A 24,126-nucleotide genomic window follows, 5' to 3' on the forward strand; every position below is an offset into this window, starting at 1 on the left:
ATACATTACATAGCAGTCCCCAACAAAAAAGCTCAATGGTCTAAAATCCCAACCCCAGTGCCATGGTAATATATTTGGTTCCAGAGATCTATCTCATTCACTGCCCAGTTCAGGAGGAGCAATGAGGCGAGATTACCAGGCTATCGCAGTGACTTTGTGGTTCAGACATGAGATGGTGAATGGATAGGGTGATCCCCTGGCTTTCTGGTTAATCGTGTTTTGCATCATATTGGATAGCAGGGATATGGCATTTGTTATTAAGGTGTGTGTGTGTGTGTGTGTGTGTGTGTGTGTGTGTGTGTGTGTGTGTGTGTGTGTGTGTGTGTGTGAGAGAGAGATGAGCAGAGGCTCCCAGACAATCTGCTCCCTCCACATTCCTGCTGTGCTGTGACACCTAGCCCAATCCATTTACAGTGCTGAGACCACACACACACACACACACACACACACACAAATATACTACACTACACTTAAGAATACAAAAAACACACACGCATTTAAACCAAATACACAAATCACACATACAACATACAGATACGCGTGTACATAAGATACACTCACCTCATGTCTCCGTGCCGACTGGGGCTCCTCCCAAGTATTAGGCGCCCAAACGACTGAGACGTTTCCTCAAACGGCCAGTGACACCATGTCATTTGAATGTAAACAGAGAGAGCGAGAAGGGGCGTAGTCTATCAGTGTCACCGTCCGCTTTATTGACAGGTGAGGAAATGATTAACCCGAGTCAGCCAGGTTTCACTGAATACACAACAGTGAACCAGAGAATTTCGTCTGCCTGCGTGTCCCCATGAGAATAGCTATAGTATAGTGTTCAAGATGTGAGTCAGATTTCTACCAATGGGACCGTTAACATAGGCTGCATCCCAAATGGCACCCTATTCCCTATATAGTGCACTACTTGATAAAGCTTGGTGGTTGGTTGGTGCTGAACTATTCATCCCAGCGATCTCAAGAGGTGAATGACCTGGTAGTCTGAGATCGGAGTCATCTCCCAACAATAATAACGTTCTACAAACAATCTATCCACTACACTTAAAGATGCGAGCACTACTGGGCAGGTTTTAGTGTTAATCCCACAAATTATGATTGAAGTGAAACACATACAGTGAGGGAAAAAAGTATTTGATCCCCTGCTGATTTTGTAAGTTTGCCCACTGACAAAGACATGATCAGTCTATAATTTTAATGGTAGGTTTATTTGAACAGTGAGAGACAGAATAACAACAAAAAAATCCAGAAAAACGCATGTCAAAAATGTTATAAATTGATTTGCATTTTAATGAGGGAAATAAGTATTTGACCCCTCTGCAAAACATTACTTAGTACTTGGTGGCAAAACCCTTGTTGGCAATCACAGAGGTCAGATGTTTCTTGTAGTTGGCCACCAGGTTTGCACACATCTCAGGAGGGATTTTGTCCCACTCCTCTTTGTAGATCTTCTCCAAGTCATTTAGGTTTCGAGGCAGACGTTTGGCAACTCAAACCTTCAGCTCCCTCCACAGATTTTCTATGGGATTAAGGTCTGGAGACTGTCTAGGCCACTCTAGGACCTTAATGTGCTTCCTCTTGAGCCACTCCCTTTGTTGCCTTGGCCGTGTGTTTTGGGTCATTGTCATGCTGGAATACCCATCCACGACCCATTTTCAATGCCCTGGCTGAGGGAAGGAGGTTCTCACCCAAGATTTGATGGTACATGGCCCCGTCCATCGTCCCTTTGATGCAGTGAAGTTGTCCTGTCCCCTTAGCAGAAAAACACCCCCAAAGCATAATGTTTCCACCTCCATGTTTGACGGTGGGGATGGTGTTCTTGGGGTCATAGGCAGCATTCCTCCTCCTCCAAACACAGCGAGTTGAGTTGATGCCAAAGAGCTTGATTTGTCTCATCTGTCCACAACACTTTCACCCAGTTCTCCTCTGAATCATTCAGATGTTCATTGGCAAACTTCAGACGGCCCTCTATATGTGCTTTCTTGAGCAGGGGGACCTTGCGGGCGCTGCAGGATTTCAGTCCTTTACGGCGTAGTGTGTTACAAATTGTTTTCTTGGTGACTATGGTCCCAGCTGCCTTGAGATCATTGACAAGATCCTCCCGTGTAGTTCTGGGCTGATTCCTCACCGTTCTCATGATCATTGCAACTCCACGAGGTGAGATCTTGCATGGAGCCCCAGGCCAAGGGAGATTTACAGTTATTCTGTGTTTCTTCCATTTGCAAATAATCGCACCAACTGTTGTCACCTTCTCACCAAGCTGCTTGGCAATGGTCTTGTAGCCCAATCCAGCCTTGTGTAGGTCTACAATATTGTCCCTAACATCCTTGGAGAGCTCTGTGGTCTTGGCCATGGTGGAGAGTTTGGAATCTGATTGATTGATTGCTTCTGTGGACAGGTGTCTTTTATACAGGTAACAAACTGAGATTAGGAGCACTCCCTTTAAGAGTGTGCTCCTAATCTCAGCTCATTACCCGTATAAAAGACACCTGGGAGCAAGAAATCTTTCTGATTTAGAGGGGGTCAAATACTTATTTCCCTCATTAAAATGCAAATCAATTTATAACATTTTTGACATGCATTTTTCTGGATTGTTTTGTTGTTATTCTGTCTCTCACTGTTCAAATAAACCTACCATTAAAATTATAGACTGATCATTTCTTTGTCAGTGGGCAAACGTACAAAATCAGCAGGGGATCAAATACTTTTTTCCCTCACTGTAAATTGTCTCACTACATTTCTCTCATGATTACCGCCAGACGGAATTTGGAGGGCAAAAGCTCCTTAAGCTTCCAGAAATTATTTGAGATTATTAATGCCTGTGGCATTAATTAAAATGGAATTAAATACTATTATTAGCTAGTTGCATTAAATATGGAAACAACAGCTGCGATTATAAGGTTTTAAAAGAAAAGTCCCTGCTATTACATAACTATAACGGTGGTGATATGAAATTCTCAAAGGTCTACAGAGAATAGAGATTGAGATCTGACAGAAGAGGTGTGTGTGTGTTTCAAGTTACAAGTTTCAATGTCACTTGCACAAGTATAGTGAAATGCCTTTCTTGCAAGCTCTAAACACAACAATACAGTAATCAATATCAATCTAGTACTAAAAATAACATAAGGTAGAACAAAAACAGGAGAAATAAGTAAGCTATATACAGGGTCAGTTCCAGTACCATATTTACAATGTGCAGGGATACTGGAGTGATAGAGGAAAATTAAATACAAAGGTCAAAGGTCAACTCAGATTGTCCGTGTATCCATTTTGTAAGCAATTTTTTTTACAAGGAGCATGTGTCAAATCAAATCAAATTTTATTTGTCACATATGCAGATGTTATTGCGGGTGTAGCGAAATGCTTGTGCTTCTAGCTCCGACAGTGCAATAATATCTGTCACGTCTCCTCCCGTTGCTCCTCTCTGGCGCTCTGATTCGACGGTCTACTGATCACCAGTCTGAGAGCACCACCTCGGCAACACCGGAACGGAAACCCAACGCACCTTAATCACCTCCAGCGGACCTGCACCTCATCATCTCATCACCACCCCTACATAGCCCTGGACTGTTCAGTGTTGTGTTGTGTGTGATTGTTAGTGTCATGTCATGTACTCTCTCTTTGTTGTTCTCTTGCTCAGTGTTAAGTAAACCTTTGCATTGTTGATTCCTGCGTCTGCGTCCTGCCTCTTCGTATCCTCAGTACTCGTCACAATATCTAACAAGTAATATCTAACAATTTCACAACATATACCCAATACACACAATCTAAGTAAGGAATGGAATTAAGAATATATACATATATGGATGAGCAATGACAGAGCGGCATGGACTAAAATACAGTAGAATATTATAGAATGGAGTATATACATATGAGATGAGTAATGCAAGATATGTAAACTTGATTAAAGTGACTAGTGTTCCATTTCTTAAAGTGGGCAGTGATTTATAGTCTATGTCTATAGGCAGCAGTCTCTAATGTGCTAGTGATGGATATTTAACAGTCTGATGGCCTTGAGATAGAAGCTGTTTTTCAGTGTCTCGGTCACAGCTTTGATGCACCTGTACTGACCTCGCCTTCTGGATGACAGCGGGGTGAACAGGCAGTGGCTCGGGTGGTTGATGTCCTTGATGATCTTTTTGGCCTTCCAGTGACATCGGGTGTTTTAGGTGTCCTGGAGGACTGGTAGTTTGCCCCCGGTAATGCGTTGGGCAGACCGCACCACCCTTTAGAGAGCCCTGTGGTTGCGGGCGCCACAGTTGCCATACCAGGCGGTGATTCAGCCGGACAGGATGCTCTCAATTGTGCATCTGTAAAAGTTTGTGAGGGTTTTAGGTGCCAAGCCAAATTTCTTCAGCCTCCTGAGGTTGAAGAGGCTCTGTTGCGCCTTCTTCACCACACTGTCTGTGTGGGTGGACCATTTCAGTTTGTCAGTGATGTGTGGGCCAAGGAACTTGAAGCTTTCCACCTTCTCCACTGCGGTCCCATCGATGTGGATAAGGGGGTGCACCCTCTGCTGTTTCCTGAAGTCCACGATTATCTCCTTTGTTTTGTTGACGTTGAGTGAGAGATTATTTTCCTGGCACCACAATCCCAGAGCCCTCACCTCCTCCCTGTAGGCTGTCTCGTCATTGTTGGTAATCAAGCCTACTACTGTTGTGTCGTCTGCAAACTTGATGATTGAGTTGGAGGCGTGCTTGGCCACACAGTCATGGGTGAACAGGGAGTACAGGAGTGGGCTGAGCACGCACCCTTGTGGGGCCCAAGTGTTGAGGATCAGCGAAGTGGAGGTGTTGTTTCCTACCTTCACCACCACCTGGGGGCGGCCCGTCAGGAAGTCCAGGGCCTCGAGCTTAATGATGAGCTTGGAGGGTACTATGGTGTTGAATGCTGAGCAATAGTCAATGAACAGCATTCTTACATAGGTAATCCTCTTGTCCAGATGGGATAGGGCAGTGTGCAGTGTGATGGCGATTGCATCGTCTGTGGATCTATTGGGGCGGTAAGCATTTTGAAGTGGGTCTAGGGTGACAGGTAAGGTAGAGGTGATATGATCCTTGACTAGTCTCTCAAAGCACTTCATGATGACAGAGGTGAGTGCTACAGGGCGATAGTCATTTAATTAGGTTACCTTTGCTTTCTTGTGTACAGGAACAATGGAGGCCATCTTGAAGCATGTGGGGACAGCAGACTGGGATAGGGAGAGATTGAATATGTGCGCCTATGTTGAAAAATGTAGGCACACGCAAATAAATTTAGGAGCACAATCAAAAATATTTGAGGTAATAAAGCTATAATCCTTAATTTTTCTAGGCACACTGGTGCTTCCAAATTCAAATTCCAGGTCGCACAGCAAAATATATGCAAGTAAAATGGTCGCACTGTAGAGCCCTGATGCACTGGTACCGCTTGCCGTGTGGAAGCAGGGAGAACATTCTATGGCTTGGGTGGCTGGAGTATTTAACCATTTTCTGGGCCTTGCTTTCACACCGCCTGACATAGAGGTCCTGGATGGCAGGGAGCTTGGCCCCAGTGATGTACTAGGCTGTCTGCACCACCCTCTGTAGCACCATGCGATCGAGCAGTGGTGCAGCCAGTCAAGATGCTCTCAGCTGTATAACTCTTTGAGGATTTGAGGGCCCATGCCAAGCATTTTCAACCTCCTGAGGAGAGGTTATGTGAGTGTGTGTGTGTGTGTCTTTTGATGGTGTTCATTTGAGAGCAGGGCACATCTGCAACAGTGTGATAAATGTAATGATGTCATTACTGCTGGAGGGGGAATAGAGCCACAGTGATGATATCTCAGCCTCTTTTACTCATACTTTTATTGGAAAAATAGAGAACATTTCACTAATACCTGGTTAAATAAAGGTGAAATAAAAATATATATATATTTTTTTTTTATATACGAGGAGGAGTCATTCTCATTACCTCAAAAATATTCAAATTTCTCAGAGTTTTCCATCAAACCTGGGAATGGGTTTGTGCAATTATTCAGATCCTCTGTGGCGTGAAACTGTGCTAAGATGAGGAGACAACAGTGACGCTATGAGAAAGCACGACATGTCATTATGAGTTCTAGCCATTCTGAACCACCAGCCTTTTAAGCCAAAGAGCAAGCCTCTGTAACACTACCCTCAACCAGGATTCATTAACACATCATGGCATTTCCATGGGAATTCCAAATCAATGTGGGTGACAAATAAAAAACGCCATAAGTGTTACAAATATTAACACATTAATATAAACACTTAAAAATTGTCCCAGCCCACTATTATTAGGACATCCCAGAGTCAACATGTAATTTGAGCTCTTCCTAAACCAGTCCTTCCAGCCATTCAATAACTAATTCCACAGCATTGAGACATTGACCAAACTAACCAGCCTGTTCAGCTTGGGTGTATTCATTATGCCGATTCTGTTGTAAAACTTTTTGCAACAGAAACGATTTACTCCAAACGCTCTTTAACCTGACGTAAAAGCTGTTGGGTTCTTAAACAGAAGTTGTAATTCATTTGAAATTGTTGTACTTTCCGCGCATTGCCATTCCAATCCGAAAAGTCTGCGAAGTGTTTGGCACAAGCTGCACATCTACATGATCAATTCTTCCATGCTCTAAAGTCGAGTGAAAAGTTTTGCAACAGAAACCGTTTACTCCAAATGCTGTCGAGTTCCATTTTGTTCTTAAACGGAAGTTGTAGTTCAGTCGTGTCTCTCTTCAAAACAAATAACCGACTGGAAGAAGTTGGAAGGAACCGCGGGGACTTCACTCAACTTTATAACATGGAAGAATGGATCATTTAGATTTGCAGCTGAATACATCCCTGGTTCTATTCCACGACAAACGCAGAACCTCCTCAACCTCAGTTAGCCAGGAACAACATCACCCAATCTAAACCAGACTGTTCTACTAGCATCATTGTTTCTTCCCAAAAAAATGTATCCTTATAAAAAACTGCATATTCAGAAAAATTTTGCTACAGTGGGGAGAACAAGTATTTAATACACTGCCGATTTTGCAGGTTTTCCTACTTACAAAGCATGTAGGTCTGTAATTTTTATCATAGGTACACTTCAACTGTGAGAGACGGAATCTAAAACAAAAATCCAGAAAATCACATTGTATGATTTTTAAGTAATTAATTTGCATTTTATTGCATGACATAAGTATTTGATCACCTACCAACCAGTAAGAATTCCGGCTCTCACAGACCTGTTAGTTTTTCTTTAAGAAGCCTTCCTGTTCTCCACTCATTACCTGTATTAACAGCACCTGTTTGAACTCGTTACCTGTATAAAAGACACCTGTCCACACACTCAATCAAACAGACTCCTACCTCTCCACAATGGCCAAGACCAGAGAGCTGTGTAAGGACATCAGGGATAAAATTGTAGACCTGCACAAGGCTGGGATGGGCTACAGGACAATAGGCAAGCAGCTTGGTGAGAAGGCAACAACTGTTGGAGCAATTATTAAAAATGGAAGAAGTTCAAGATGACGGTCAATCACCCTCGGTCTGGGGCTCCATGCAAGATCTCACCTCGTGGGGCATCAATGATCATGAGGAAGGTGAGGGATCAGCCCAGAACTACACGGCAGGACCTGGTCAATGACCTGAAGAGAGCTGGGACCACAGTCTCAAAGAAAACCATTAGTAACACACTATGCCGTCATGGATTAAAATCCTGCAGCGCACGCAAGGTCCCCCTGCTCAAGCCAGTGCATGTCCAGGCCCGTCTAAAGTTTGCCAATGACCATCTGGATGATCCAGAGGAGGAATGGGAGAAGGTCATGTGGTCTGATGAGACAAAAATAGAGCTTTTTGGTCTGAAATCCACTCGCCGTGTTTGGAGGAAGAGGAAGGATGAGTACAACCCCAAGAACACCATCCCAACCGTGAAGCATGGAGGTGGAAACATCATTCTTTGGGGGTGCTTTTCTGCAAAGGGGACAGGACGACTGCACCGTATTGAGGGGAGGATGGATGGGGCCATGTATCGCAATATATTGGCCAACAACATCCTTCCCTCAGTAAGAGCATTGAAGATGGGTCGTGGCTGGGTCTTCCAGCATGACAACGACCCGAAACACACAGCCAGGGCAACTAAGGAGTGGCTCCGTAAGAAGCATCTCAAGGTCCTGGAGTGGCCTAGCCAGTCTCCAGACCTGAACCCAATAGAAAATATTTGGAGGGAGCTGAAAGTCCGTATTGCCCAGCGACAGCCCCGAAACCTGAAGGATCTGGAGAAGGTCTGTATGGAGGAGTGGGCCAAAATCCCTGCTGCAGTGTGTGCAAACCTGGTCAAGACCTACAGGAAACGTATGATCTCTGTAATTGCAAACAAAGGTTTCTGTACCAAATATTAAGTTCTGCTTTTCTGATGTATCAAATACTTATGTCATGCAATAAAATGCAAATTAATTACTTAAAAATCATACAATGTGATTTTCTGGATTTTTGTTTTAGATTCCGTCTCTCACAGTTGAAGTGTACCTATGATAAAAATTATAGACCTCTACATGCTTTGTAAGTAGGAAAACCTGCAAAATCGGCAGTGTATCAAATACTTGTTCTCCCCACTGTATCTACAAACCAAGTATGATTCCACAACAAAAGCTAAACCACTCTGGTAAACTACAATTGTATTGAGATTGCATGGCGACCATGTCTGATCCCATAATGTGGAAGCGACAGTTCCCTCCAAATGCACAATATCACCGGCACTAACACGCTTCCCTGAGGAACACCTCTGCTGTATTTCCAGGCCATAAACAGCATATCAAAATGGAAGAGAGCAGGATGTAGTATAGTAGTAGTAGTAGTAGTAGTAGTAGTAGTAGTACCAGTAGTAGTAGTAGTACCAGTAGTAGTAGTACCAGTAGTAGTAGTAGTAGTAGTAGTAGTAGTAGTAGTAGTAGTAGTAGTAGTAGTAGTAGTAGTAGTAGTAGTAGTAGTAGTAGTAGTAGTAATAGTAATAGTAGTAGTAGTAGTAGTAGTAGTAGTAGTAGTAGTAGTACCAGTAGTAGTACCAGTAGTAGTACCAGTAGTAGTAGTAGTAGTAGTACCAGTAGTAGTAGTAGTAGTAGTACCAGTAGTAGTAGAAATAGTAGTAATAGTAGTACAGTGCCTTCAGAAAGTATTCACACCCCTTTACTTTTTCCACATTTTGTTGCGTTACAGCCTGAATTTAAAATGGATTACATTTAGATTTTGTGTCACTGGCCTACACACAATACCCCATAATGGCAAAGTGGAATAACGTTTTTAGAAATGTTTTCTAATTAATTACAAATTAAATGCTGAAACACAGATTCAACCACAAAGACCAGGGAGGTTTTCCAATGCCTCGCAAAGAAGGCACCTATTGGTAGATGGGTAAAAAAAAAAAAAAAAAAAAACTGACATAGAACATTTATTTGAACATGGTTAAGTTATTAATTACACTTTGGATGGTGTATCAATACACCCAGTCACTACAAACATACAGGCGTCCTTCCTAACTCAGTTGCCGGAGAAGAAGGAAACTGCTCAGGGATTTCACCATGAGGCCAATGGTGACTTTAAAACAGTTACAGAGTTTAATGGCTGTGACAGGAAAAAACTGAGGATGGATCAACAACATTGTAGTTCCTCCATAATACTAACCTAATTGACAGAGGGAAAAGAAGGAAGCCTGTACAGAATACAAATATTTCAAAACATGCATCGTGTTTGCAATAAGACACTAAAGCAAAACTGCAAAAAAAAGTGGCAAAGAAATTAACTTTATGTCCTGAATACAAAGCGTTATGTTTGGGGCAAATCCAACACAACACATCACTGATTACCACTCTTCATAGTTTCAAGCATGGTGGTGGCTGCATCATGTTATGGATATGTTCGTCATCGACAAGTCCTAAGGAGTTTTTTGGGATGAAAATAAACTGAATAGAGCTAAGCACAGGCTAAATCCTAGAGGGAAACCTGGTTCAGTCTGCTTTCCAACAGACACTGGGAGACAAATTCACCTTTCAGCAGGACAATAACCTAAAACACAAGGCCAAATATATGCTGGAGTTGCTTACCAAGACGATATTGAATGTTCCTGAGTGACCTAGTCACAGTTTTGATTTAAATAGGCTTGAAAATCTATGGCAAGACTTGAAAATGGCTGTCTAGCAATGATCAACAACCAACTTGACAGAGCATGAATAATTTTAGAAGAATAATGTGCAAATATTGTACAATCCAGGTGTGCAAAGCTCTTGGAGACTTACCCAGAAAGACTTACAGCTGTAATCGCTGCCAAAGGTAATTCTAACATGTATTGACTCAGGGGGTTGAATACTTATCTAATCAAAATATATTAGTGTTTTATTGTTCATAAATTTTTAAGAAATGTTAGAATTTTTCTTCCACTTTGACAGAGTATTTTGTGTAAATCGTTGACAATTTTTTTTTTATTAAATCAATTTTAATCCCACCTTGTAACAACAAGAGGTGGAAAAAGTCAAGTGGTGTGAATACTTTCTGAAGGCACTGTAGTAGTAGTAGTAGTAGTAGTAGTAGTAGTAGTAGTAGTAGTAGTACACACCTGCAGGAGGGTGCATGGTAGAAGGGATGTCCGGGGAAGTGATGGCAGTATCCTGACTGGGTCCACATGATGCGTCTGGTAATCCACTCAGTTACTAAGGTTACCGGCTATTGCTTCAGTTTCTATAGCTGCAGCAGACCTACAGTCAGACTAATTGTGGTGGCTTTACCTTAAAACAGAGCTTCTGCTTTCGCTTTCTTTAACTTTCCCATGGGGAGGGATAAAGGGAGAGAGGTAAGAAATAAATGAGAGAGAGAGAGAGAGAGAGAGAGAAATAGAGAGGTTCTTCAGCTTGTATCTCCAAATCACTTCAATGCGTATCTCAGCGTGAGCAATATCCCCACGGTCTCTGAAAGGAATCGCCAAAGTCCCCCAGTCTCTCGCCTGTCTCTCTACAGCGGATCTCCAGCTGTCTCACTACCGTCTTCAATGCGTATCTCCTCAGTCTGTGGAGGGTACCGGTAGTCCAGTTTCTATCTATCCCGTATCTCCACTGTCCCTTATGTGTAGATCCGAAGGGTTTTGGCAAATCTCTCTGGCGCGGTCTCTAATACACCTCTAAGGTAGTCACTATCCCCTAGCACCAGCACTCCACAGGCTCCCAAGCCTCATGACACAACAGCGCTGTGCGGCATTGAACGACTGAGCACACACAGACCAGGAGAGGGGAGAGGGAGAGAGAGAGAGGGAGAGCGAGAGAGCGGTAGACAGAGCGAAGCTGCTCTCCTTTTCCCGCCTCATGCTCATTGGCAGGAGAGAGAGAGAGCAAAAGAGTGAGAGAGAGAGAGAGAGAGAGAGAGAGAGAGAGAGAATGAGAAAAACAGTGAGAGAGCGTAAAAAAGGATGGAGGCATCGATAGCGATAGATAAAGACTGATCCTAACAGAAACACAACACTACTCTACCATGTCTTGGCAGCAGGGTTGGTGGTGTGCCAGTAGCCTTCATCAAATGAAGCCTGCAGGTGAGAGGTCACCTATGTGTGCCTAAACAAAGATCTGCTGTCCCCAGGGAGAGCGACAGAGAGAGCAGTCTACTCTGGTGTCCTACTGAACAGAGATATTTTACTGCAAGACACAAGAGACTCTACTTTACCTGAGGTGTTACTAATACAATGACAACTACACTTCACCTAGGGCCACCACAGCACATATCTGTACACTGACAGTTTCTGTCGCTGTAAAAGTCACAACTTCCAACATGTAAAATCTAGATTTGTTTTCAATAGAGGACTTCTATATTTGGTGGGAAAAGTGGATACATTATTTTATTCATACAATAGTAATTTATGTCCAAGAGTTTAAGCCCAACTATGGAGACATTGCAAGTCATTTTGTTAGTCCAGTTGTGACATTTTTAGCGCCATTGTTCAGTAAGTCAAATGCTTTAGATTAGTAATGAACTTCAACTGGGTGGAACAGTGGACCTCTGTGTCCATGTTCTACGGACTGTTGTTTTGTCTGTACAAAATGGCAGGGCAGGGGCCTGTTCAGGAGGATGCAACGTTACAGAACAGATCAGATAGAAATGTGTATCGAAATTGTCTGTCAGATATAATTGGGACTTGTGTCAGGTCTATTAATTCTATTTCTATCTGCAAAATTCAGTGCCAAGAGCAAGACAGGACATGAGCAAGAGGAAGTTATGTCCAGTAAATGGATTTCCCATTATCAAATCTAACAGGGTAGTTCTGTCGAACGTCCACTGGGGCAGTAGGATCTCAAACTGAACAGAAACATGAATCCAAGGGTGTATTCATTAGGAAGTAAATGACTGAAATGGGGAGGGACTAACCTTCCAATAAGAAATGCTATTTTTCATTGTGAAAAGTGTTACTACGGTTTCCTACGGGGTGCACTAATGAATACACGCCAGGGGTCTCGTTGGGTTAGTTTAAAACTACTACATAGTTCCTTGAATGACCCAACAGTCTTCTTTGTCTAAGTCAGTGTTTACAAAACCCGGTCCTGGCCCCTCCCCTTGCACTACACAGCTGATTCAAATAATCAACTCATCATCAAGCTTTGACTATTTGAATTAGCTGTGTAGTGCTAGGGTGAAAACCAAAACGTGCACCCCTTGGGGTCCCCAGGTCCGAGTTTGTGAAGCGCTGGTCTATGTGTTACTCAGAGAGCATATTGAATCAGCGGCCTCAGGCCTGTTATGTCATACATGACAGTGTAGGTCTAATACAATATGGCAGGCAGACAGATTGATATATACAGGTTATTTGTGTAGAGCAGAGAGCAGCACTCTCCCACGGTGGCGGTGTGTAATTGTGTGGTTACGTCATGCTCCGGAGCTGCCGAGACTAGGGGGAGACAGGGAGGGAGGGAAGAGAGGATAAGGGAGGGAGGTGGGTTCTACGCTCTCCTGCTGTTTGTTTTTAGGAAACTAAATTCCAGCCCAATTTCATCAGGGAGAGGAAACAGGGCCTACTCACTCCCTCCTCTTTTCCCCTCTACCTCTCCCCCTCTACCTCTCCCCCTCTACCTCTCCCCCTCGCTCTCTGTGTTAGAAGCAGATGGACAGTCTTCACCTGTGCTCTTGCTCTGCCCACGCACAGAAATAGGAGGAAAGAAATACAAGCTGGCACATGCACGGTTTCTCTCACACACACAAAAATAAATGTCCTCCGGCACACACACACACACACACACACACACACACACCCACATACACTGGGGGCTGAATTGAATCATCATGTCAGTGGGTGTGATGGGCCAGTGTGATGACATCTCTGACTTAGCTTATCAGTCTCCCACAGCAGCCCTTCTCCCCTCGCCTTCTCCCCTACCCTTCTCCCCTCGCCTCCCCTTCTCCCCTACTCCCCTCGCCTTCTCCCCTCCCCTACCCTTCTCCCCTTCTCCCCTACCCTTCTCCCCTCGCCTTCTCCCCTCGCCTTCTCCCCTACCCTACCCTACCCTTCTCCCCTCGCCTTCTCCCCTACCCTACCCTTCTCCCCTCCCCTACCCTTCTCCCCTCGCCTTCTCCCCTACCCTACCCTACCCTACCCTTCTCCCCTCGCCTTCTCCCCTACCCTACCCTTCTCCCCTCGCCTTCTCCCCTACCCTACCCTACCCTACCCTTCTCCTCTCGCCTTCTCCCCTCCCCTACCCTTCTCCCCTCGCCTTCTCCCCTACCCTACCCTTCTCCCCTCGCCTTCTCCCCTACCCTACCCTACCCTTCTCCCCTCGCCTTCTCCCCTACCCTACCCTTCTCCCCTCGCCGGGATTTTTTGAATAGCGGACACCTTTTAGTAACATGACATCCTCGCCGGTCCCACTCCTATTCACAAGGGGGCGATAGTAACTGTTTATATTTTGTGAAACCAAGGAAGAGTCGCCTTCCATTGCTAGTAGTAGCTAGCTGGCAGCCTGGCTAGCTGGCTAAAAACATAGCAAGCTAGCTAGCTAGCTTTTTTGTTTCCCACATTTCCATGTGAAATAATCAGATTTATAATTTAAAAAAAGATGCCCTGGGAAATACTCTTTTACTTGCCGGTGTAACCTAAAACATTATCCCAGTTTGATATGCTGCTTGTGTATTCATTCCCATATCAGCTAAAAATAGAACGTCATCATGTTTTGGTCATGATGAAAAAAAGCACCTGGCTAGCTAGTTGGCTACAGCAGGGTTATTTCACAATAGCCTGTAATCACTAGTTATTACTTCTAAACAAAATACATTTTTAGGTGGATTCTTGTTTGTTTTACTGTTTGAACAGTCGCTGAGATTATATTTGGTTATCAATGCAAAATAGCCTACTTTGATGAATAGCCTATAGATCAGATCAAGGAACCAAGCGACAACACTGCCTCCGCGGCTGCGGAAGGAATGATACGGTGTGTGTCAATTTTCAGGTAGTAAAAAAAGTATGGCGATGGCCGCAGCGTCGAGGAGACGCCCCTTTTTGTGAGGAAAAACGACATTGCAACACTCAGAATCTTGCGTCTGCGTAGAGCTTGTAGCTTTAGGGGGCCTGCCTCCCTCTCCTTCACCATCTCTGTTCCTCTCTCCATCCCCTTCATTCTCCAACTCTCCTGAGACTTCAACAGCACCTTTCGCAGACTCACTTGATACATTTCACAACTACAGGTGTATGTGTTACACAGGATACAGTACAAACAAATAGCACAGTGACTGGTGAAGGTACAATAAGCTGGATGTCATTGAGCAATGAGTACAATAGCTTATTATAGTTTCGTATAAAGTCTTCCATGTGACCTTCGATTAGTTACTTCACTATGTTAATGTCTGAAAGTGTGTGTGTGTGTGTGTGTGTGTGTGTGTGTGTGTGTGTGTGTGTGTGTGTGTGTGTGTGTGTGTGCGTACAGTAATATTGTCACGATACCAGTATCGCGATACTACGATACCAGATTTTCCTTGGCAAAAAGGAAAACACAAAGCAGACTGAACTCTTTGGTCCTTTAAAACCTACTTCTGTTAAATATTGTGTGCTATAGCTTGCAAAATACACATGGCTTTGGGTGACAACATAAGGCTGTTGTTTCCAACATTAGGACTGTTTTCCTCAAGACTTTCAGACCGCTTCATTCAGACTTGTTTATTTTGCTTCCTTACTTCCTAGTATCGTGGTATCGTGACAACACTAGTGCACAGACATACTCTCTTCTCCCCAAGAGTCTACTGATCCAGATTCTTCTTCAGACCGACCACACACACACAGCTCTACTATTAATACACCTCAGCTGCGTCTTCTCTCACTGCAGCGGTGGCCTGAGGCCCAGCACACATCCATCTCACATGTTCATTGCAACTTGAGTACAGCAGGATGACATGACAAGACAAAAATCCTCCAAAACGCTCCGGGGGTAAGTTTCCACTAGTAGGTACACATCTAAGATCAGCTTCCCCTGCCCAAATCTCAACCTTAACATAGTAGGGGAAATGTAAAACTGAGACTTAACACAAAACTACACCCATAAATTGTCCTTCTCATACTCAGAATGTGTCAAAGTGTCAAGCCTCAATGCAATGTTGACATTACAATGTGGGGATTCTAAGCGCTCTTGCTGTGGGAAAGTTTGAAATGACGCTCTGTTGGGCTATGGACCAATAGTTTTCTTCCATTGTCTGTATTGGAGAACTGCTGGGCCAATTGGCTTTGGTTGTGTTTCAGCCATTGAATGATGAAGCTGAGATGCAACTCAGTCAACCAATCTGAATGATGCGGACTCAAATCAGTTCTCAACAATAAAGTTCTCAATTGGCCACTTACCAAAGCAACAGTGTCCAATTCATTCAGTAGTCACGGTGCTACTATTCAAAAACCAAGCCGTTATACAGGTCTGGCTAACTAGCTAGCAAGCTAATGCTACCTAGCTAACCTAGCTATGTCAAATTATAATGCGGTCCTTGGCTAACGATAACCTGCTATTGCTAGCAAGCTAACTAGCTCTCTAGCTGTAATTTTGGACTGGATTGCTAGCTATTCTATCAAGGACAAGGTGTGGAGTCAAATCCAGTGTGTCAGGCAATTGCAAGGAAGTCAAAAGTTCCTACAGCAGATTCTGAACCGAACCAATCAGCCGAGGAGCAGCATTGGATCAGAAAGGAAACGGACACTGAAAGCTGCCTACTTCCTAGATACCATCTCCATAATGAGTCTAAGAAAATATTAATGCTCTCGCTAGCCTTCCAGGTTTTCATTGGATGTGTCCAAAATGGCACTATATTCTTTATATAGTGCACTCCTACTGACCAGAGCCCTATAATTGCTGGCCAAAAATAGTGCACTATGAAGGGAATATAGTGCCATTTCGGACTCAGCCATCGAAACCTAGACAATGGAATCATTTGCATATCACCACCATCGATTCCTCCCTCAATACACTAGTCTGATGGTTATCATTTGAACTTAATGAATCTCATTCGTCAGGGAGAGTTTCTCATAATGTCAGATGAAGGACAGAAATAAATCTAATCCAAAAGCATTCTTCATGTAATATTCTTATAATTCCGTTAAAACCGGGGCAGCATATATAGGTTCTGACCTTTTGTGAAACAGCACAGTTAAAAATATATGGTAAATAGAAATAAATAAATAAAATATATGAGGGATTGGAAATGATGCAGACAATTACATTGATGGAAGCTACAATCTATCTGCAATATTAAAGCTGATCTACCCCCCGTAAAAAATTAATAATAATAATAATAAAAATAATAACCTCGTGGCATCTCAAATGGCACCCTATCCCCTATATAGAGTAATAATAATAATAATATAATATGCCATTTAGCAGACGCTTTTATCCAAAGCGACTTACAGTCATGCGTGCATACATTTTTGTGTATGGGTGGTCCCGGGGATCGAACCCACTACCTTGGCGTTACAAGCGCTGTGCTCTACCAGCTGAGCTACAGAGGACCCGGGGATCGAACCCACTACCTTGGCGTTACAAGCGCCGTGCTCTACCAGCTGAGCTACAGAGGACCACTAATACTTCTGACCAGGGCCCATAGGCTTTGGTCAAAAGTGGTGCACTATATGGGTAATAGTGTGCCATTTGGGACGCAACCAGTCTCTTCAAAATCATACTGTACTCATACTGTATTGTTATATAGACATTCTAAACCAAGGCAGGTACATTGTGTTACATTGTCTTCTCTACTCCTTTAGGGAGCCTGGGTTATCCTGGATTCTATATTAGTCCCGGAATTGGATTCAAAGTAATGGCCTGACTGTTTGAATCAAATTTATATGGGCCTGAATTCCGGGCCCTTTTTATGATTGAATATTAAAATAACCATAACTAAACTACTGAGCAGTTGGCTAACCCTAACCCATGAGCTGTCTATACAGTCCTCCTAGTGCTGGGATAAGAGTGAATAAATGGCTACCAGAAAAAGTAACCAATTGATGGTGGTGATGATTAGTATTATTATAATACACATGAGGGAATTCTGAGTCATTCCAAGTCAGGGTCATTCCATGTGAAATCTCAAAAGTAATTTAAGTCACAAATGCCAAATATAACATCACAATCCTTATGTGCTAAATATCAATAAATAACTTACTGATGTTACTTGTTAGCTGGTTAGCTGACATAGTTGGCTAAGTAACTTGGCTTGCATACTGAAGTATGTTACAATGTACGACTGCTGGGATGTAAATTATACAAAAATAGTGTAACCCTTAATTCTTGTTGTAGATATTTAACACTACCGGAAGACTTGTGGGATAGGCAGTAAAAATAAAACAGAAAACGATTACTTGTTGTTGAATGTCTCTGGACCAAGAGATCCAGCCAAGCAGTCACCAACATCCACTCTGTCTTTTTCTCCACATTCTCCTGACATGCGTAGGTGCCTCTGAGAATACTATCGTTTTCTAAATAAAAGTCCCCAGGGTACAAACAATAACAGTGCCTCAATACATTACGCCAAAATAAAAGTCATAACAAAAGTAAGGCTACAATATGTTTCTGAATATGCTTATGTAAATGTCCCAAAAATATGGATGTTTTAATCGAAGGTTGAAGTGAAGTGATCAAATCATTGCCACCTCAAATCAAGTGAGGAGGTTGAACCTATTGATGGGTCAAAGGAGGTCTCTGAACCCAACAATGAATGAGATTGATATGCATGTCAATGGTGCATGTCAATTAGAGATCTTTGTTGAACAGAAAAAAAAGGTACCCACTTGGTTACATTAGTAAATGAAAGAGAAAAGTATCATCCCCCCATGAAAGAGAGAAAGATAGAGAGAGAGGGAGGGAGAGAAAGAGAGATTCTAGTGTTCAGTCATGTTCCATCATTTTCCCTATTGCAGAAACTGAACCACATTAACAGCTATCAAATACTCATAAATAACAGTACAAGTATAAGCATTTAGCTGCACCTGCGATAACGTCTGCAAAAATATGTGTACGTGACCAATACAATTCTACTTTATTTTATTTGACAAGCCCTCTGCGACGCCCAGATGAATAAATAATCTCCCTTCCCAACAGCCAAGCTGTGCTACAGTACAATTAGCCTATTTTGGGTTGCTGTTGTAACGTAGCTTTCAAAACCATAGTATCCCAAATCCAAGAGCATCAACTCTGCAACAATAGCCTGAGAATTTGGACTCAACTTTCACTTGAATTTCTGTGGTTCGTAAATTCTCTACGTCCTGATCTTTTTGTCAGAGCCTCCCTTTGTTCTAAATGTCACCACGTTTACAGTGAAAGGTCAATAGTTGCCTTTTAATCAGGTAAGTTGGGTGAGCAGAACCGCTGAGTGAAGAAGTCTCGGTTGGCTGCTTAAAATTTCTCCTCGTACAGCCAAATTACCCACTTGGTAGGATCAAAGTCACATGTGATCTCACTCTAAAAGGACATCGAAAGGATACATTCATAAATAGCCTAACGTACATGTTCACAACTGTGACATATGAGAGGTCTGCACACTATTCTTCTGCATTGCATCTATAGACTTGTATAATATTCATTGGAAAGGTAGACAAGCCTTACTACAAAACATATGCTGTAGCTGTTATTCCGTTTTTGTTTACAACACTAAAATATCCCCTTACCTGGCCTCAGATCTAAGAGCAACAACAGACAACAACAATGGATGAATGGCCAAAATCCACTGGGTTTAGTTTTACCTCACACGACTGCTCTCTGTCTAACAATACACCCTGAGGAGGAGGACAAACGTGGCCCCTTTGCTAATGGACTGATTTTTTCTCTCCCTCTAACCTGATTCAGCCCAACACACAGAGCTTAGCTGTTACCGCACAGTCCCATTGTATGCCTGACTGACAGACATACTGGCCAACAGACAGAGGGACAGACAGACTGGACAACAGACAGACAGACTGGCTGAGACAGAGGGACAGACAGACTGGCTGATAGACAGACAGACTGGCCAACAGACAGAGGGACAGACACTGGCCAATAGACAGAGAGACAGACAGACTGATGGCAGTAGCTAACTACTGTAGCTAACTAGCCAGCTAATCTCTGTAGATAGCCAGCAAGATAGCAAGCAACGCTAAAGGGATTGCAAACGAGTTAGCATAACTCTAGCCAAACAAAAAAAAAATGTTTTCTAAATATTAGCTAGCTGGCTAGCATTTATGGAGGCCAGCAAACACGTTCCTCACACGCTAGGAACTTATTTCCTCCAACGTTATAATGAAAAGTTGCCTCTCGGTCCCAAAACACACGTTTTCTGGAGACTTGTGGGAGTGCTGATGACGTCGCCCACTGTATGCGCTTTCGGTAGCCTGATTGCGTCCAGACGGAGGAGAAAGCCGTAGACAATGCATCCCTGACCACCTCCTGAAGTGGTCAGCCAGATCTGAACACAATCAGAGCACAAAGCGACTTTTGTGCGTCTAGACCAGTCTTTTCAATGCGATCTTCGTATTCTGATAGCAGAAGTCGCATGTAAGCGTCAAGTGTAGACACAACCAGAGGGACAGACAGACTGGTCAACAGACAGAAGGACGGACAGATAGAATGGCTGACGGACAGAGTTAGTTGTGGCGCTGTTCTAGGTTGTCTTTTTTGCAGAAGCGCTGAGGATCAGATCTCACATGGCCTGGAGAAGTGTTTATCGTCTCAGGAACCACCTTAATATGATACAGCAATATTCTGAGATACACCATTGCAAAAAAAGACAACCTGGAATGGCACCAGTGACTGACTGACTTAGAGGAGTAGATGCTTCTCCATAACATCACAATAACTCCCAGGCACCAAATCACTGGCTCTGTCCGAATACCCATAGTAGCGTACTACATACTTAAACTGCATACTAATTTCAGCGTTTGATCTAGCAGAATTCACTCGTCTTTTCCGACTCACATGTTTGACAACAGCTGATTAGAGAAATTGACGCGCTGTACCAAAATGAACGAATGGCGGGAGTCAACGCAATCGCGCATTAGATGATGCATTCGGTGTACTGTTTTCAAAGTTTACATACTAAAAAACTTTATTTTTTTGCATACTATTTACTAAGCTTGTATGGGTATTAAGACACGGCCACTCTCTTTTGATGACTTAACTCCTTTCTACACCATAACTCCCAGGCACCAAGTCACTCTCTTTTGTGCCAGATGCTAGTGCCTTTGAAGTACATTGAAAAACTGCCAACCAGTGCCCACGCATGAGACTACAGCGGATTACAGTGAGAGATTCATATTGAGATGCAAAGGAAACTGAAAAACTAATGTGACATGTAACCAGTTTAAAGCCTGTCTGGGAATAAATTGAAAAACTTTTCCTGTGACAAACTCAATGTTACATCTGGCAATCCAGACAGACATGTGGGGGTCATGAATGAAAAACAAGTCTTTCATGGTTAGACTTTACAGACATCTTTACAGTATAGCGTGAGCTAGGGGACCACTAACTCAATCCCCTCCTCTGAATTATTTACTGTTTCCAAATATATAAACTCTCTCCCATAGCCGATAGAGATCTAAAGTGACAGAGAGAGGTGCCTCAAGAGAACCTGCCGCGGGAGAAACACGTAGCGAGAAGAATTAAAACATAAGAAAAAGATCGAGGTTGTTCTTGGGGAAGTGTTTGGTGTTAAGATTCAACCCAATGCTGTAGTACTTTTTATTATTTTATTTGACCAGGTATGTTGACTGAGAACACATTGTCATTTACAACAATGACCTGGGGAATAGTTACAGTGGAGAGGAGGGGGGATGAATCAGCCAATTGGAAGTTGGGGATGATTAGGTGGCCACCCCTACTCTTACATAAGTGACATGGGATCTTTAGTGACCACAGACAGTCAGTACACCCATTTAACGTCCCATCTGAAAGACACCACCCTACACAGGGCAATGTCCCCAATCACTGCCCTGGGTGGGGCATTGGGATATTTTTTTTACCAGAGGAAAGAGTGCCTTACTGGCCCTCCAACACCACTTTTAGCAGCATCTGGTCTCCCATCCAGGGACCAACCCCGCTTAGCTTAAGAGGCAAGCCAGCAGTGGGATGCAGGGTGGTATGCTGCTGGAAGGAGTGTTGGAGGGCCAGTAGGAGGCACGGTTTCCTCTGGGATGCAGGGTGGTATGCTGCTGGAAGTGGTGTTGGAGGGCCAGTAGGAGGCACGGTTTCCTCTGGGATGCAGGGTGGTATGCTGCTGGAAGGGGTGTTGGAGGGCCAGTAGGAGGCACGGTTTCCTCTGGGATGCAGGGTGGTATGCTGCTGGAAGGGGTGTTGGAGGGCCAGTAGGAGGCACGGTTTCCTCTGGGATGCAGGGTGGTATGCTGCTGGAAGGGGTGTTGGCGGGCCAGTAGGAGGCACGGTTTCCTCAGTGTTAAGATAAGACGTTCAACCCAATGCTGTAGTCCTCAGTGTAGTGTTTTTTATAGAGAAGGCCTAGATTGATCTTACTAAGACTAATGTTACTCATACATGTTGCTGTAAAGTAGCAAAGTCAACAGCAGCTCAAGGTGCACTGTTGGAGCTAGGAACACAAGCATTTCGCTACACCCGCAATAACATCTGCTAAATATGTGTATGTGACTAATACAATTTGATTTGATTTGGGTCTGTGTGAAGCAGAGCACAACAGATAGCGTTGGGTTATGGTTCCTTAGACATTACAATAAGGATGTACAGTAGGTATGTGACTTGGCACACTAGGACATCGCCATTCCACATCTGCTAGGCTATATCTCAGAGTTTCTCAACCCCTGGTCCGTTGACCAGCTCTGGCACCTGGGATGTTGCTGGCCAGTCCCTCAGATAGTTGTCTATCTGGCAGCTATTTAGTCCATTCTCATTTTTTATTTTTTTTGTAACCTAAGCTGTCCTCCAAGGAGGAGAACCATAGATTGTTCTGGTAGAAATAAGGTTGGTAAACACAATAGTTTTCAGACAGCGTTCTACACAGACAGCAGTCATAGCACATGATGAATGCCCAGAATAAACCTGAGGTGATGTACAGCCGGGTATCTCCGGTTCTTACATGGCTAACCCCACCACTTCATTGAGCTGTGCCATACACAAGAAACACCCAGTTATACGGTAGACAACTTCACAACTTCAATGATTAAACACTGATGACTCTGTCCTGTCCTACTGACCTAAGTTCTGTGCTCCCTCGCTACACAAGTATTAAAACTCCCATAACACGCAGGAAAGTATTCAACCTCAGATACCTTGGTTAATCTTCCTCTTGTTGAATTACTACAGCCAATTCGATTTCCATCTCTTATATCCAAATGAAAATGCATAAAAGGCAACATTTCCTCCTCCTGATATTGTGGTGTTGATTAAAAAAAAACTTTTGCAATTCCTTTCAACCCACTCTGTTTGATGGTGAATAAATAACAGTACGTGGAAGGGAAGTTAATAAAATGAGCGCCATGGGACGTCAGACTTTAGCTTGGTCGCCACTAGGGGCTGGTAGATCTGCAGGGATGTTTTCTATCACTAGCTTGGCAGGGTTGTGTTGTCTCTGTTCAGTAGCAGCATTTTGGTTTGCTTGTAAACGTTTTGAATATAAAATGGTTTCTGACGGTTTACAGGAATCTGGCATTTGTCGTCATCACTGATTTGCATGTTAAAGTTTTTTCTCAACACAAATATATGTCTATGGTCTGTCAGACTTCTGCGGTGAGAGGCTATCCACCTGTTGCATGGGCTGGCTTGGGTAAGTGGGACTGGGTAAGTGGGACTGGGTAAGTGCTGAGCATGCTAGTAATGCTGTCATATGCCTCCAGTCAATCCAAATTAATCCAATGTTTGCTTTCTGCGGGTGCCGTTAGGGTGTGTATGTATGCGTGTGTGTGTGGTTGACTGCGTGTATGCGTGTATGTGTGCATGTGTATACGCGCAGTTAAAACAGTGTGAAGTAGATGTCACACACACTGCTTTCATGTAGAGGGTGATGTACGACACGGGACGTGTCTACACCATAAAACAAATGGAACAAGCTGTAATGCAGCAGTTTATACGCCTCGCTGCTGGTGCAATACCACAACAACGAATTGATTTATATAACACAAATCCTGGGTTGTGTTCATTAGGGCATGCAATGGAAAACGTGTAAGTACCTTTTTGCCATGGAAAACCAAAACAAGCGTTTCTCTCCCTGTTTCAGTCCATTTTCTTCGATTTGGTAATGAAAAAAGGCCAGACTGAATTAGGCGCCAACATAAGGAACGTATAAAAAAGGTTAAGTAGGTATTAAGTATTCAATGTATACCTGGGGTTCTTGGTCAGATCCCATGTTGTGGAGATGTAACTTCCTACGCCAGCGACAGCCTTGGTTCGTCTGGGCCATGTGGCGAGACGCTTGATGGGAACCAGTTGGTGACCTGAGTCTCTAGCGGGGTCAGAGCTAAAGCAGTTCCCCATCCTCAGAGGACTAGCTGTAGCTAGTCTGTATATTTCTCCCTTTATCACAGGTAGTATTTTGCTTTGTCACTATGTCCCATCTCTTTTCCCCCACCTCCTCTCTTAGTCCCATGCAGTGTTTGTCCTCCCTCTCATCCTCTCCTTTGTTTCTCTTCTTCTGTCCTCTATTTCTGTATTGTCTGTCTCTTCCTCTCGGT

At 43.5% G+C, this 24,126-nt stretch overlaps 1 protein-coding gene across 2 annotated transcripts in view; it reads right to left on the minus strand.

Annotated features, from left to right (window-relative positions):
- Positions 1–24,126, minus strand: part of LOC311148988 (pleckstrin homology domain-containing family A member 7-like) — a 168,231-nt gene that overhangs the window by 119,584 nt on the left and 24,521 nt on the right. The window contains exon 1 of one of the 2 annotated variants that reach the window (XM_084186042.1): positions 562–633. The exons of the other annotated variant lie outside the window; for it this stretch is intronic. Within the exon in view, the coding sequence (XP_084042168.1) occupies positions 562–566 (5 nt within the window). The 5' untranslated portion in view covers positions 567–633. Of the gene's footprint in view, positions 1–561; positions 634–24,126 lie in introns of those variants that run through there. 2 annotated transcript variants of the gene reach the window in all.

Source organism: Coregonus lavaretus (assembly GCF_964263955.1).
Source record: "Coregonus lavaretus genome assembly, chromosome: 21".
In the NCBI taxonomy this organism is placed as follows: Eukaryota; Metazoa; Chordata; class Actinopteri; order Salmoniformes; family Salmonidae; genus Coregonus; species Coregonus lavaretus.